The sequence below is a fragment of the Salarias fasciatus genome, chromosome 1, assembly GCF_902148845.1.
Source record: "Salarias fasciatus chromosome 1, fSalaFa1.1, whole genome shotgun sequence".
Taxonomy (NCBI): Eukaryota; Metazoa; Chordata; class Actinopteri; order Blenniiformes; family Blenniidae; genus Salarias; species Salarias fasciatus.
This window is the reverse complement of record NC_043745.1, coordinates 1451136-1464947: the sequence shown is the minus strand read 5'-3', so window position 1 is coordinate 1464947 and position 13812 is coordinate 1451136. Positions and strand designations below refer to the sequence as shown.

The 13812-nt window shown below is 50.0% G+C and overlaps 1 protein-coding gene across 2 annotated transcripts in view; it reads left to right on the top strand.

The window, feature by feature from the left end:
• rhpn2 (rhophilin, Rho GTPase binding protein 2) overlaps positions 1-12602 on the top strand; it is a 29305-nt gene extending 16703 nt beyond the window's left edge. The window contains exons 4-15 of one of the 2 annotated variants that reach the window (XM_030094809.1): positions 706-781; positions 1777-1854; positions 3015-3139; positions 3216-3382; positions 6161-6348; positions 6424-6580; positions 8023-8142; positions 8239-8433; positions 8651-8697; positions 10293-10439; positions 11104-11259; positions 12097-12602. In XM_030094809.1, the coding sequence (XP_029950669.1) occupies positions 706-781; positions 1777-1854; positions 3015-3139; positions 3216-3382; positions 6161-6348; positions 6424-6580; positions 8023-8142; positions 8239-8433; positions 8651-8697; positions 10293-10439; positions 11104-11259; positions 12097-12360 (1720 nt within the window). In that variant the 3' untranslated portion in view covers positions 12361-12602. Of the gene's footprint in view, positions 1-705; positions 782-1776; positions 1855-3014; positions 3140-3215; positions 3383-6160; positions 6349-6423; positions 6581-8022; positions 8143-8238; positions 8434-8650; positions 8728-10292; positions 10440-11103; positions 11260-12096 lie in introns of both variants that reach the window. The other variant, XM_030094800.1, reaches the window with a different exon arrangement.
• Positions 12603-13812: the final 1210 nt, after the last annotated feature.

Genomic DNA, 13812 nt, shown 5'->3' with positions numbered 1-13812 from the left:
ACTCTACAGCTCCTCCATAGTGACTCTCCATCTCCGTCGTTACTCCTGCAAACCTTCATGACATTGAAACCAAACTGAAAACCAAAAACTAAATATTTACAAAGGTTTTTTTTTTAGCAGCGTGAGGTGATAAATATGACAAAATAATATATCTAACGTTCACTGCAGGAGATAAATGTGGAGTTTTTTTAAAACAGCTAAAAATGACTAGTTTGAAATATAATAAACTCTGAGTGTTTGAGCTGTGTTCGCTCCATTTAAAGGTTAAACACGTTTTATCAGGTGAAAGTGGTGAAACTGGGAGAGTTAATAAAATGTTTGCGAGCTCTTTTCTGTTCTCCACAGTGAAGCGATGAATGAATCTGGAGCTTTTCTCTTTGACCTCCATTCTCCGTGTTTTTCATGAGAGCAGTTCTTTGATGCTTTTGTGAGAGGAATCCTGTTGTCTTGCAGTGTGTGTGTGTGTGTGTGTGTGTGTGTGTGTGTGTGTGTGTGTGTGTGTGTGTGTGTGTGTGTGTGTGTGTGTGTGTGTGTGTGTGTGTGTGTGTGTGTGTGTGTGTGTGTGTGTGTGTGTGTGTGTGTGTGTGTGTGTGTGTGTGTGTGTGTGTGTGTGTCCACCCCTCCTCTGCTGTATTGATTATTTCCTGTGCTGTATTGATTGTGGGATTAGTAGCTTGACTGAAGCTGTTGCTCTGTGCTCTCTAGGGAAACGGCCAACATCCCGCTCATTGCTCTGGGTCTGAAGGAGACTAAAGAAGTTGACTTCTCCGCTCCATTCAAGGTACAGAAAAAACTGCCACGGTTCAGGCATTAAAAAAAAAAAAAACAAACTCCGAAAACATTGTAAGTGATCAAATTCAAAGACAGAATAGGAGCTCCAGTGGAAAGATGTGACTTTGAGCATTTCTCAGTATTTTCAGTAAAGCGGCTTCATGTTAAACTTGAATTAATTTTGTTTTCGCAATAGATTTTTGCCCTGAAACATGTATTGTTTGTGGCGACTCAGCAGAAGAGAATTTTGACTTGAGGGCTTTGACCTGGAGTTGTGAAATATTAGCAGGACAATCTTTTAATGCAAAGCCTTAACATCTGCAAATGTTTGTGTTTTAATGCTTCATGAGAGAAGTTTGATATTTTCGGTGAGAACAGCTACTTCCTCTGGAGGCTTTCACTCAGACAGCAGGTACCTGGATAGCTGGACAGAGAGCTCCAGTCAGGAGTCTTTCGGGTTTTCCGTCGTCGAACTGGATGCTCAGTGAGCCACAGCGTTTCGTGACTGAGAAGCTCCAGGCTGTTTGAATACAGGGAGTGCAGCCCAGATGGGTGTGTAGCCCACACTGGGAGGTATTTAGGTCACGTTCTGAGCTCCGGGTACACATGGCGTTCTGTGTGTGTTTTATTTAAGAGCAGATTGATCTCATGATCAGAAAGTGGGTCAGTGGTTCAGTGGCATTGTTGAGTCCTCGTAAAGAAAGTATTTTCCCGTGAGGAGAAGTCTCCAACTCTCGTGGCACGCTCACGATGTGACTCGTCACGCCGCCGCGGCACGACCTCGTCACGGCCTCGTCACCGCCGCTCCCTGAGACGATGTTCTCAGGTTCTGCTGGAAGTGTCCACACCTGACCTTCAATCCCTTCATCAATAGGCTGCTGTCAGCAGGACACTCTGCTGCCTGCTGTGTTTACTGTGTGTTTACTGTGTGTGCGTGCGTGTGTGTGTGTGTGCGTGTGTGTGCATGTGTGTGTGTGTGTGTGTGTGTGTGCGTGCATGTCACAGGACTTCATCTCGGAGCATTACAGTGAAGATGGGAGCCGTTACGAGGATGAGATTGCTGACCTGATGGACCTCCGACAGGTACAGCTTCATCTGCACTGCAGCATCCACTCCTGGACACACTGGGGGGACCGGGGGGTCCAGAGGGACGGGGTTAATGCTGCTTTTGAATTACTGCTTTGACTCTCTAAAAAACATTTGACCTTTCCAGAGAGTTGGCCTTTGTCTCCTGAAGCTCACAGAACGCCAAGTGATTCTTTGTTTTTAACATCTGAAGGGATTTTTATGTTTGGAGTCAGATTTAAATAAAAAAAAAACCAATCACAGCTGCATTGAACAGGACTATATTTAGGGATTTGTCGTGATTTGAGTGTCTTTACCAGATATCCTCCAGTTCACACTCCGGGATGGGAAATGTTGAGATGCTGGATGATTCAGGGCTTTATCGATTCTCTTATCGATTCTCATTTGGAAAAAAAAAGGAGGCGGAGGCATTAATTTAATGTCAGCAGTTAGTGTTGGCAGGTTTTACAATAAGATGATTGGGGTACTTGATAGGCAGTTAGTTAGTTAGTTAGCTAGCTAGCTAGCAAGCTACCTGCAGTATGAACAGCAGCAGACATGCTAACGCTGCCGCTGCTGGGTTGAGATTCACTCCGGAGCGATGGAAACGCCTCATTCCATCAGCGTTATCACATGCTCTTTCTCTTGGTAGTATTTGATGCCTTTGATGAAATATCCACTCGGTAGACATCGCACCTTCCTCCTGAAACACCAACAAGCTCTTGAGCATCTGGCCGATATGATTCCTGCTTCCTGCTCTGGTTAATGCCATCAGCATGCACGTCATGTCACTGCAGTCAGCTTCCCAGCGTGCTTGGTGCCGTTATTTACGCCCACTGGAATCAATTTGGAAACGTTTGCAAAATAGGCAAATAATTCGATGGAACTGGAACTGGGCTGAAACCGGCTCTCGACAAGAACCGGTTTTCCATTCCCATCCTGAGTTCACACACATTTGTATGGCCACATACGAATGAAAAACACCTGCTGCAAACAGATATATTCCTGGCTTCACACAGAGCTGCAGGAATATCTGAAATATCTCTCGCTGTTTTTTAAACAAAGATGGCATGGATAAATGAAATGAATAATCTCCATTTGTTTCAACGTGTGTGACTTAAAAGAAGACGGCATAAGAGGGAGGAGAGTCTGGTGTAAGACGTCCTGTGGTGTTTCAGGCCTGCAGAACGCCCAGCAGAACCGAGGCCGGGGTGGAGCTGCTGTCCAAATACTCCAGTCATCTTCCTCTGGTGGAGAGCCGCTTCTTCTCCCCGAACAGACCGACCGGGATCTTCTTCACCTGGTCAGTTCTGGTGACTCTGAAGCAGCAGTGTCCAGAACGTGGCCCAGAACTGGCTGTAAACCCGTCTCTCCTTCAGGTACGACTCCTTCACCGGCGTGCCGGTGTGCCAGCAGAACCTGTCTCTGGAGAAGGCCAGCGTTCTCTTCAACATGGCCGCCCTGTACTCTCAGATCGGCACCCGCAGCAACAGGCAGAGCGCCGCCGGCCTGGAGGAGGCCATCTCCTCTTTCCAGAAAGCTGCAGGTACGCAGCCACACGCCAGCGACGGGCCGAGATAACAAAGTGGTGTCGAAAAGTCTGATTTCTTATTGTTTAATCACATCTTGTGTTTCAGATCAGATTCAGAGACAACACAAACTCAAAATGCTGTTTTGAAATGGTTTTGTTTCGTTATTAAGGGAGGAAAGAAAGTCCAAGCCCTGTGTGAAAACGTGTTTTGGGATTTTTACTCTCCCTTAATAATGAAAACCTTCATGTGGACCTGCGTTGTTCCACCAAACGCATCATGAACCTCTGACTTTCTGACAGGGACTGTGTTTCACTTCTGTCCTGAAAGTGGTTTTCTCAGGACGGCGGTCCTGCTGGGGGAGCTGGAAACGTCAAGGAAGGCCCTGCTGCTGTATGGTCGTGGCAGAACAGAGCCATGCCGTGTATTTTCACCTCCACTCTGCCTCACAGCTGATTGGTTTACTCGGCGTGAGAGAGCGACCGGCCTTGACTTACTGTCACGAGGGAAACACCGCAGGCTGAATGACAGCGGCGACGAGTGAGAAACAGACTGAGCTCAGTGAAACGTCGTGTTGTGGCGAGCTGAGAAAGAACGGCGAGATTTCTCTGATAATTTCCTCTTCGGCTCAGACAGACAGACAGAGAGAGAGAGAGAGAGCAGTTTATTTAAAGTGGAAATGTTTTTCTTCTGGCTGCGGCAGTGCGACGGCGGCTGTTTTCTGCTTCCTCTGACCTGCGTGCCTCCGTGAATGATGAACGTTCCTCTGGCTGCTCGCCACAAAGCTTCAGCCCTCCGAGCTTTCAGGAGGCGCTGATGGAAGCATGACTTGGCAACACGGGCAGCATTGCTCCATAATTACACCCCTGAACATGGTTTAGTTATGCTGCTTTGACGGCTGTCGTTTTGGCCTGTACCAAGTAAAACGTCTACGCTGTGACGGCGGGCGGACGCTCAAGGAGGTGCAGCACGGCGGAGCAGGGTGAGGAGGGCTGCGCTGAGAGGCCGTCTGGAACCTCATTTCCTGCTGAGGAGGAGCACTGACGGACAATGATTCACATCTCTTCACCTGCAGACGGGTTTAAATTTCCTCTATCAGCGCTTCGCTCAGCTTCATTTCACTGACAGGACTTTAGACTCCTCTCAATACCTCAAGTCACCTGAAATCATCAACCTCATGTCCAGAAGGACTAAAACCCGCCGGTCCTTCTGAAGCAGTGTCCACTTCCACGTGTTGTTTTCAGAGGTCACAGATCAGACTGACTGCTTCAGTCAACACCTGCACTGCTGCATTTCTGTAAGAAGCAGCTGTAAAATATTTGCAGCTGTGTTTCTCCTGTTTGGAATGTGAAAGACCGACATCCTGTCCTCCACTGGATGTGTTGGGTGAGGTAACGGAATGAGGAAGTCGAGAGTCCGGCGACTTCAGCCGAGGCTGAAATGTGACGAATCTGCTGGAACCTGGAGAAAGCTGACCCACTGACTGTAGGTGCATTAACATGAACTGCATCATGGTTTGGATTCGTATATACAGGCCAGAGGTTATTTTGCCTACCTTGACATGTTTCGGCTGCCAAGCTGCAGCCTTCCTCAGAAGTGTCACGTGATGTTGTCTGGTCGGCTGATTTATACAGGTTTTGGCGCCAGCTTCCTACTGGGTGCAGTAGGACGACAGCGCCATCTGCAGTCCGACTTCTTCAGAACTGTGTCCCAGGTATGGGAAAGTTGATACGCCCCCTCTGCCCGGTTCACAGTCTGGGGGGCACGTTTCCGGATCTCGATGGCCTCCCTGATCCAGCGGTGGTACTTGTTGCTTTCCGTGCCGATGATCTGGGCATGGTCCCAGTCCATGAGGTGGTTTTCCCTCTTGCAGTGTTCGGAAACGGCAGACTTTAGCTGTTCCTGCTCTGCCTGTCGTTTGGAGGAGCGTGTGCACGCTTTAGATGTTTCTTTTTCGCATTCCGTGCGATGTTCTTTTGTCCTGATGTTGAAGGCTCTGCCAGTCTCCCCGACGTAGGATTTGTTGCACGACAAACAAGGTATTTCGTAAATGATATTGCATTTGTGTTGTGGCTCTATTTTGTCCTTGGGATGTACTAGTAACTGCCGTAGTTTTATGTGTGGTTTTACTGGGGTGCTGATGTTGTGCTTATTCATGGCCCGTTGTATTCTCTCTGTGATCCCTCTGATGTATGGAAGTGTCACCATGGCCCTGTTTTGTTTCTCAGTTTGTTTAGTTGTTGTTCTCTTTTTTGTGTCTTTGTTTTGTTTTGCTTGTTGGCGGCCTTTGTTTATGGCCCACATCGGATAGTTGCACTTTCGTAGTGCTTTTATGATGTGTTGTTCCTCCTCTTTTCTGTCTTCTTCCTGCGTGATTAGTTTTGTGCGTTCGAAAAGGGTTCTTACGACTGAAAGTTTGTGGTTAATGGTTAATCACGTGACACTTCTGAGGAAGGCTGCAGCTTGGCAGCCGAAACATGTCAAGGTAGGCAAAATAACCTCTGGCCTGTATATACGAATCCAAACCATGAATACAAAAAAAGGCCTAATGAACCTTATCGGACTATGAACTGCATCAGTTTGATCAGTGAGAGAGCAAGATTCGTTGACCTCTGACCCAAAGCGTCTGCTGTAAAGTCATGACAGAGGAGGTTTTTCCTTCCCTGCAGACCTCAGACTGCAGTCTAAACGTTAAACACAGTTTCCTGAGGGTCAGGCAGGTTATCTCAGCTCACACGCTGATCCATCGCTGTCAGAAGGTCCAGAAGTGAAATGACCTCCGCTCCCCCCTGCAGGCATCCTGAACCACCTGAAGGAGACGTACACACACATTCCCAGCTACGACATGAGTCCCGCCATGCTCAGCATGCTGATCCGGCTCATGCTCGCTCAGGCGCAGGAGTGTCTGTTCGAGAAGACGGCGCTGCCCGGAGTCCGGAACCACTTCTCCTCCCTGATGAAGATGGCTCAGGAGGCTGCCAAGGTACACACACCCCCACACACACACACACACACACACACACAGCTGTGCTGCTAACGCTCCTGTCCGTCCTGCCAGGTGTCTGAGATCTACGACCAGGTCCATCAGTCCATGATCCAGATGCCGATCAAAGACCACGTCCCGTTCTTCTGGTCCACCATGTCGCAGGTCAAAACCAACCACTACCGCTCCATGGCTCACTACTTCGTGGCCTCGGCTCTGCTGGACCACGAGCGTAAGAGAAGCACTGAGACAGCCCACATAATGCTGCACATCCCGAGATGATCAGAGAGCCAAGGTTTTTATTCTGAGCAGAATCCTCCCTGCTGTCTGCGTCACTGCAGATTTCTTATGAGTCAATTCAATCATTAAATGTAATCCATCTTCATTTGTTTCATCCTGTAAAAATCCCAGTGGAAGGAATGAGGAAGGTTTTTTTTTTTTTTTTATATATGAAACATCAATTAGAATTTTTTCAAACAAACAGAGGAAGTGTTTTTGACTTATTTCTCTTCAATTAGTGATTTTTTTCCCTTCTTCAGTAATAAAAGTGAACACAGGCACACACACTCGTTCTCACCTTCAAACACTTGCATGTCCTCTTCAACAGTGGCTTTTTTTTCAGTGAGCCAGATGTCAAACACAAGGGGCTGCGCTGCTCTGTTCTCCCAACACATTATTTAGCCCCATCACTTCTAAACCCTGTTTACAGTAATCAAAGCTGCTGGAGCGTCTGCTCACTGTGTGTCAGCTAAGCAGTGTTTACAACGCGGGGATGAACACACACGGTGTGTTTTCACCTGCTCCTGCCTTGAAGTGGCGCTGGGGCCGCTGGGCCGGCTGGACTCGGCACAGCCTCTTGCATAACTGCTATTTGGGGATCCACACACTAAAGCCATGTTAAAGAGAGGCTGTGTTTCCAGGAACCGTGGCCCTGGAGACGGGCGGAGAACAGATGGGTGGAGTGGCCATATAGCGCTTTTCCTCTGCATTGGCAGACCCCAAAGCCCATTCACACTCACATTCACACCAGTGGTGGCGGCCAACATGCAAGGCGCTCAATCCATCCACTGGGGGCAATTTGGGGTTCATTGTCTTGCCCAAGGACACTTCAACATGCAGACAAGGGGAGACAAGAATCGAACTAACAACGTCCCGATTGCAAGATGACTGCTCTCCCCACTGATCCACAGCCGCCCTGTGGAGCTAAACTGCTCCATGATGGAGCAGTTTAGCTTGAACATGTACTGAACAGTGTTCAGTTTGGAGGGTTTCCCACCTAAAGCCTCCGTCCTGCTTCTCAGGCACGCTGGTGCATGATGGGTGCAGTGGAGGCCGACTGAATGGAGGAGCAGCTCATTAACAGATTCCTGTGTGAATGAGGAGAACAGAGCAATTAACCAGCAGCGGGTAGGGTGCAGAGCGAGGCCAGAAACTGGACTGAATGAGACAGATTAACACAAACACGGCCGAAAGACGGGCCTGGCAGCGGCAGAGGCGCTCTGAGGATTCAGACCCAGTCAACCAGCAGAGGAGACAACGCAGCGCAGCCCTGAGCTCCACAGGTCCTTCAGAACCAGCTCAGACCGGCCTCTCTCTGCCTCACGCTCCGTTTGACACTCACAGTTCTGACGAGGTTTGTCAGATGAGAACAACATGGAGTGTGTTTGTGTTCAGTGAATCCCAGAGACGACGAGGACCAGCAGGAGAAGACCTTATCGCAGGTGTACGACAAGTTTCCCGAAGGCTGCTCGCCGATGGACATCCTGAAGAAGAAAGAGGAGCGCGATCGCATCGGTAAGGCGGCCAGGGCGCCTCCGGTCCGGCTGTGGAACATCCTGTATGGCTCTTCCCGCCATTTGTCACACGCTGAAACCCCCCTCTTCTCCCCAGGGAAGGCTCACATCCGCCGGGCCATCCTGGGCCACGAGGAGGCTCTGAGGATCTACAGCCTGTGCCACAACCTGAACAAACTGGACGCTCTGCAGGACATCCTGAGAGCCAGCCACCAGCGCTCCCTCAACAAGTACAGCGAGAGCGAGAACGAGGAGGAGTTCACCGACTACATGGAGGCTCCAGACATCCTCCGTGAGTTCCGTAGGGGGTCGGGAGGGGGGCAGACACTTCAGAAGTTCATGAGTTTCCTCCAGGTATCACTGTTGTCCCCTCAGGGGAACCACCACAGACTCCTGACAGGGGGGGGCGCTGGTGCGCTGCTCTGGCCTCTCCGTGGCGTTGGTCTGCATGGAGCTGCTGTCGTGTTGACGGCGTGTGAGGCCTGACGGCTTTGTTCTTCCCTCCCCAGCTAAAACAGAACACCGAGCGGAGATGGAGTTTCCTGCAGCCGCAAAGGTGAAAGTCACCGACTTTTTCCACAAGCTGGTATGTGGGTTACTAACACTCTTCCACTCACACTTTCACACACACACACACACCGCTTGGTCTATTCATCCAGTGACATGCAGCGTCTCGGAGCTCAGTCTACCAGAGTCTGCTGTCACTGGTGGATACAACCAACCGAGGCTGAGTCTCCTGAAAGCTTGGAAACATCCGACAGACTGTTTCCTAAGCATCCTGGAAATTCATCCCCCGCTGCGGAGACGGTACTAACATTAACCACTGCTGCGCGCCTCGGCGGTCAGACGGAGGACAGGCGACTGTTCCTTCTGGCAGGAGAACAGTCAGACACCGAGGGTTGTGTGTGTCCTGCTCATTACGGTAGAAAACAGCAGGTCTCCACAACCCCTCCTGACTGACCGGCTTCAAACTGTTGCGGTGGGCAGACTCCGACCACTGATCTGGTTTTACGGAGCTTTCAGAAGGCGCTGCGCTCCGTGCTGCAGATATTTCAGCAGTCCTCCTCACCAGGCCCCGTCTGCACCACGTCTCAACCGAACAACGCATTTCTGTGACGTGGAAACGGTCATCATTTCTAAGACGTTGCTTTATTAACACGGACCTTTTCTGAAACCAGAAAATGTAAAGAACGATGTGTTTTCACTTGAAGCGTTGTGGTGTAAACGGGGCCTCAGATGTCTCCTCCCTTCAGTACAGCAGCAAATTAACATCAAATCCTCAGCACCTTCAGTGTTTTGGAAAGATGACACTGCTGTGATCTACTTCTGTCTCATATTGAGACGTCAGATGCTGATCGTTTTCAGTGTCCATGTGAGTTCTTACGTTTCAGATGGTAGAGAACATGGGGTCTGTTTGAACACCCTGTACATGGATATGGAGCAGATCAGAATGAGGTGGTGCAGAATAATGACGATAAAGGACGTCCTCTGACAGCCTGACTTTATGCTGGTGGTGGGTTGAAGGCGTCCTGCCATCTAATGTTTCTGAGATTTGTGTCTACTGTTCCCCTCTTCTAAAACACGTGCTGGTGTCCTTCATAAAGGTTTGAAGGTCGCGTTCCCAGACTGCAGGTGGAGGATCTCTGCCTCCTGTTACAAAACATCTTCATTAACAGTCAGGGCACCAAGGCTGAAATCCCCGCAGATCTCTGCAGGAATGTGGGCCTGTGGTTTTAATCCAGCTCTATCCGTCTGCTCAGGCAGCAGGCCGAGAGGCGAAGCTGGGCTGCTGCAGGGAGTGGTGGCCGGGTTCAGGCTGAGAGATGAAGCTGGGTTATTACAGGGAGTGATGGCCAGGTTAAGGCTGAGAGGCGAAGTTGGACTGTGACAGGGAAGCACTTGGCCACGTTAGGTGAAGCCGGGCTGTTACAGGGGGTGATGGGCCGGGTTCAGGATGAGGTGAAGTTGGGCTGTTACAGGGGGTGATGGGCCGGGTTCAGGCTGAGGTGAAGTTGGGCTGTTACAGGGGCTGATGGGCCAGGTAAGGTGAAGCTGGCTGTGACTGTATACGACCCACCCCCTCTCTGAGAGGTCGTGACCCCACAGTCCTGGAGCCGTACTAACCAGTGCATCCTGTCCGTGTCCACTCAGGGTCCTGTGTCGGTGTTCTCGGCCAAGCAGCGGTGGACGGCCCCGCGGACGGTCCGCTGCCGTCCGGAGGACCGGGACGTGGGCTTCACCCTGAAGGGGGAGTCACCTGTCCAGGTGGTCTCCTTGGACCCCCTCTGCCCAGCAGCGGTGAGTTTAGGGGACGGAGGACAAGTAGAAGAAGAATGTTCTCTCATCGTCAAACAGTCTTTCTCCTGCCAAATATTGACTGAAACCATATCTTTACCCCTCTGATGTTTAACTAAGCACATAAAGTAATGAGTAACTGGGGCTGTTTGTCCACAGGGCTGAACGCTCAGGTTACATCAGACTGTAATGTATTACAAATGTGCAGACCGACTTGAGGTAAAAACGGCTGAGTGACACCCGGAGTAAACTAGAGACATGAACATCATCTGCATACGTGTTTGTATTTATCACAGTATGTTTCTCTAATGTGGCACAAGCCTGAATAAAGTATTCTCAGTAGTTTACGAAGAAAAACAAACTTCAGCGTCCTCTTCCTCGGCTGCTTTTCCCGCTGATTGAATGAAGACAGTGGCAGTGTGCCCCCCCCCGGCCCTCTGCAGGCTGACGGCTCATTAAGCGCTGACAAAGAGCAGATTCCTCTGAAGTCCTCCTGCCGATTCAGAGAAACAGATTAGCGGGATTGTGTAAGCCTAACGAGGCCGAACTCCCCACAGTCAGTGGGGTTTTTATTCGGAGCGGTCTGACCCTGCTGAAGCCATGCGGACGGGTTTCCACAGCATGTTTACACTGATGGAGGCACGTCTCCCTCTTCCCGCCCCCCCAGGCTGACGGGCTGAAGGAGGGCGACTACATCGTGGCGGTGGGCGACACGGACTGCAAGTGGATGAGCGTGGGCGACGTGATGAGGCTCCTGAAGGATGTGGACGAGGAGGGGATCGACATCCAGGTGGTCAGCCTGATGGACAGCAACCCCCCCATGGTACGAGCCGTCTAACGCCTTCAAACGGATGTAGTTTTCATGTTGGTCCACTAGCTGGTGCTGCTGGCTGTTGTTCTAATTAAACCACACACATGCTGTGAACAGTAGCAGTGTTAGAACTCGGCCTGTGTTCCCATGAGAATACAGACCAGGACCAGGAGCAGGTTTTCTGTCTGCTTCCTGGTTCCACTTGGCTTGGTTTCCATGTAAACGTTCCCTGAATAGTGTGTGAGCTGCATGAACCTGCACCTGTGTGACTTCTATATCTGGACTGTGTGTGTGGCGGTTCATGGAGCAGAAACCTAAATCAGGAGCACATGTCCAGCAGGGCCTGGATCAGGGTCCAGAGTCCACATCCAGACCGGGAGGACAGCACCTCCACCAGGACGTGGCCAGCGCCAGGGCTTCTCTCTGTGTTAGAGTCAATAAGCCTCATCACACTTGACAACAGTTCAGAGATAAAGGTTGAAAAGCCTCCTTCAGCTGTCTCTGGTCTTAAAGTTAATGTTTACACTGTGACTGTTTTAGCAGTTTCAGAAGTTTTGCATGAGAATATTTTCATTTTCTCATATAAGAAGGTTTGATGTGCTGCTGGATTTGGATGACCGTCCTCTCTGCAATTCACCACAGCCTGACGTTAGACTGATGAAGTGTGATGACTCCTCATTCATTCATTCATTCATTCATTCTGACATGATTCATCTCAACATTGATAAGAGGCACAATAGATCATCAAAAGTCTCCTCTGAGTTTAGGAGATTGACTCGTTGAACAAACTGAAGGTCTGACTGTGTTGTGAAGACGTCGGTTTGCTGATTTCTCTTGCTTTCTTCACAGCCGACAAAGAGCGCCACCTTCTCTGGGAACCTGCCCAAGACCTACTCCATGATCTGCCTGGCCCACAACGACCAGGACAAGAGCTCCAAGTCCCGCAAAGTGGCCAAGAAGTCGTCGTTCCTCAGCTGGGGCCTGAAGAACAAGCTGAAGAGCGCCAGCACGCTCAGCCTGCCCACGGCGGACCATTCGGGGGCGCTGCCCTGGAACAAGCCCCGGCCCACCTTCCCCAGCTCCAGCCCCTACAACGATGGCGCCCTCTACTGAGCACGCTGCGGCGCGGGCGGCGGCGGTCTGCTCGTTGTACCGCTGCCTGTGGAACAGACGCGCTGCTGACGCTCATGTATATAAGAGTGACGATGTTGATACAGGAGCGAACTGGAACACTCGACACAAGAAACACAAGCTTATCCAACACTCTCAGGGTGTGCTGCTCTGCTGTGGGACAAACCTGGCAGTGAGCAACACACACACACACACACACACACACACACACACACACACACACACACACACACACACACACACACACACACACACACACACACACTCCGTCGCTGTCACCTCAGTATTGAGCAGCAGAAACAGTCCACACTACTGGAAGGAGGAGAAGACGCTGCTCCGGACGGTCCTCCGTCTCCTCGGGGTTGCAGGATTGGACGGAGGCGGCTTGCTGCTGCGCCGTGCTCCCAGAAGGCCGTTCTGGTTGAACCTGTTGATTGACTCGTGGCCCCAGCATGCTCACAGTACAGACACATGTTCATTAGGCTTGATAAATGTTGCAGCAGAATGTTCAGCAGTCATTGAGGGACACGTTTTTTCAGAGGAGTTGAGTGGAATGTTTTACCAGCTGCTGAGAGTCCCGGTCCCTTGGTTCTGTTCTGAGTGCCATATTCACACAGCATGAGTATATAAGCAGGTAGCCGCTCCCTCCACAGCACCAGCATGGACCGCTACGGTTAATGTGAATCTTGATGTATCCAAAGGGGATTTACTTTGTTTTCTCACTGCTAATCTGGGGCTGAAACAGACTAACTGGTGTTGATTCTCTGAACGGGTGGTGTTCTCCTGTTTCCCTCTAACAGCTGTCTCTCACAGCCCTCTCCTCTTCTGATCATCCGGCTCTCGGGATGCCTTTTCTCCTACAAGTGCTCAACCTGTCAAGATTGTAATTAGACACCAGCCTCGCTGTCTGGGAAGATGGTTGACAACAGAAATGTTTCCTCTGAGCTGAGTGTGGACGCAGCCGGCTTTGTCTCCAGAAGGGAAGAACGTTTCCGAGTGACGAGGCTCCTTTGGAAATGCGTTCGCTGCACCGTGACTTTGTTCAAAGCTCAGATTTCCTTTGTCTTAATCTCTCTCACACTTTACTGACACTGCAGTGTTGGACTATCTCTCTGTCTACAAAGTAGATTATTATTTTTCACATTTGATAATCAAATTATTTATGTAATGAAGAATACAAAATAAATATTTACCTGTCAGTTGTAGGTTTTAGTTTGTGAATCATCAAATTGTGAATTTTTGCACGCTGGATTTCTCGGTTTTTGAAGGAATGTATTTCACTTGCCTAGCTCCTGTGGTGAACTTGTATCTTTTATCTGTGTAAGAACATTTTAAAATAGTCCTTGTTTTTAAACGGTAACACTGAGAAGCTGGAGCACCTTTCTGTTTACCTGATAAAGTGCCATTCATGCTCAATCGGAGGAGAAAATGTCA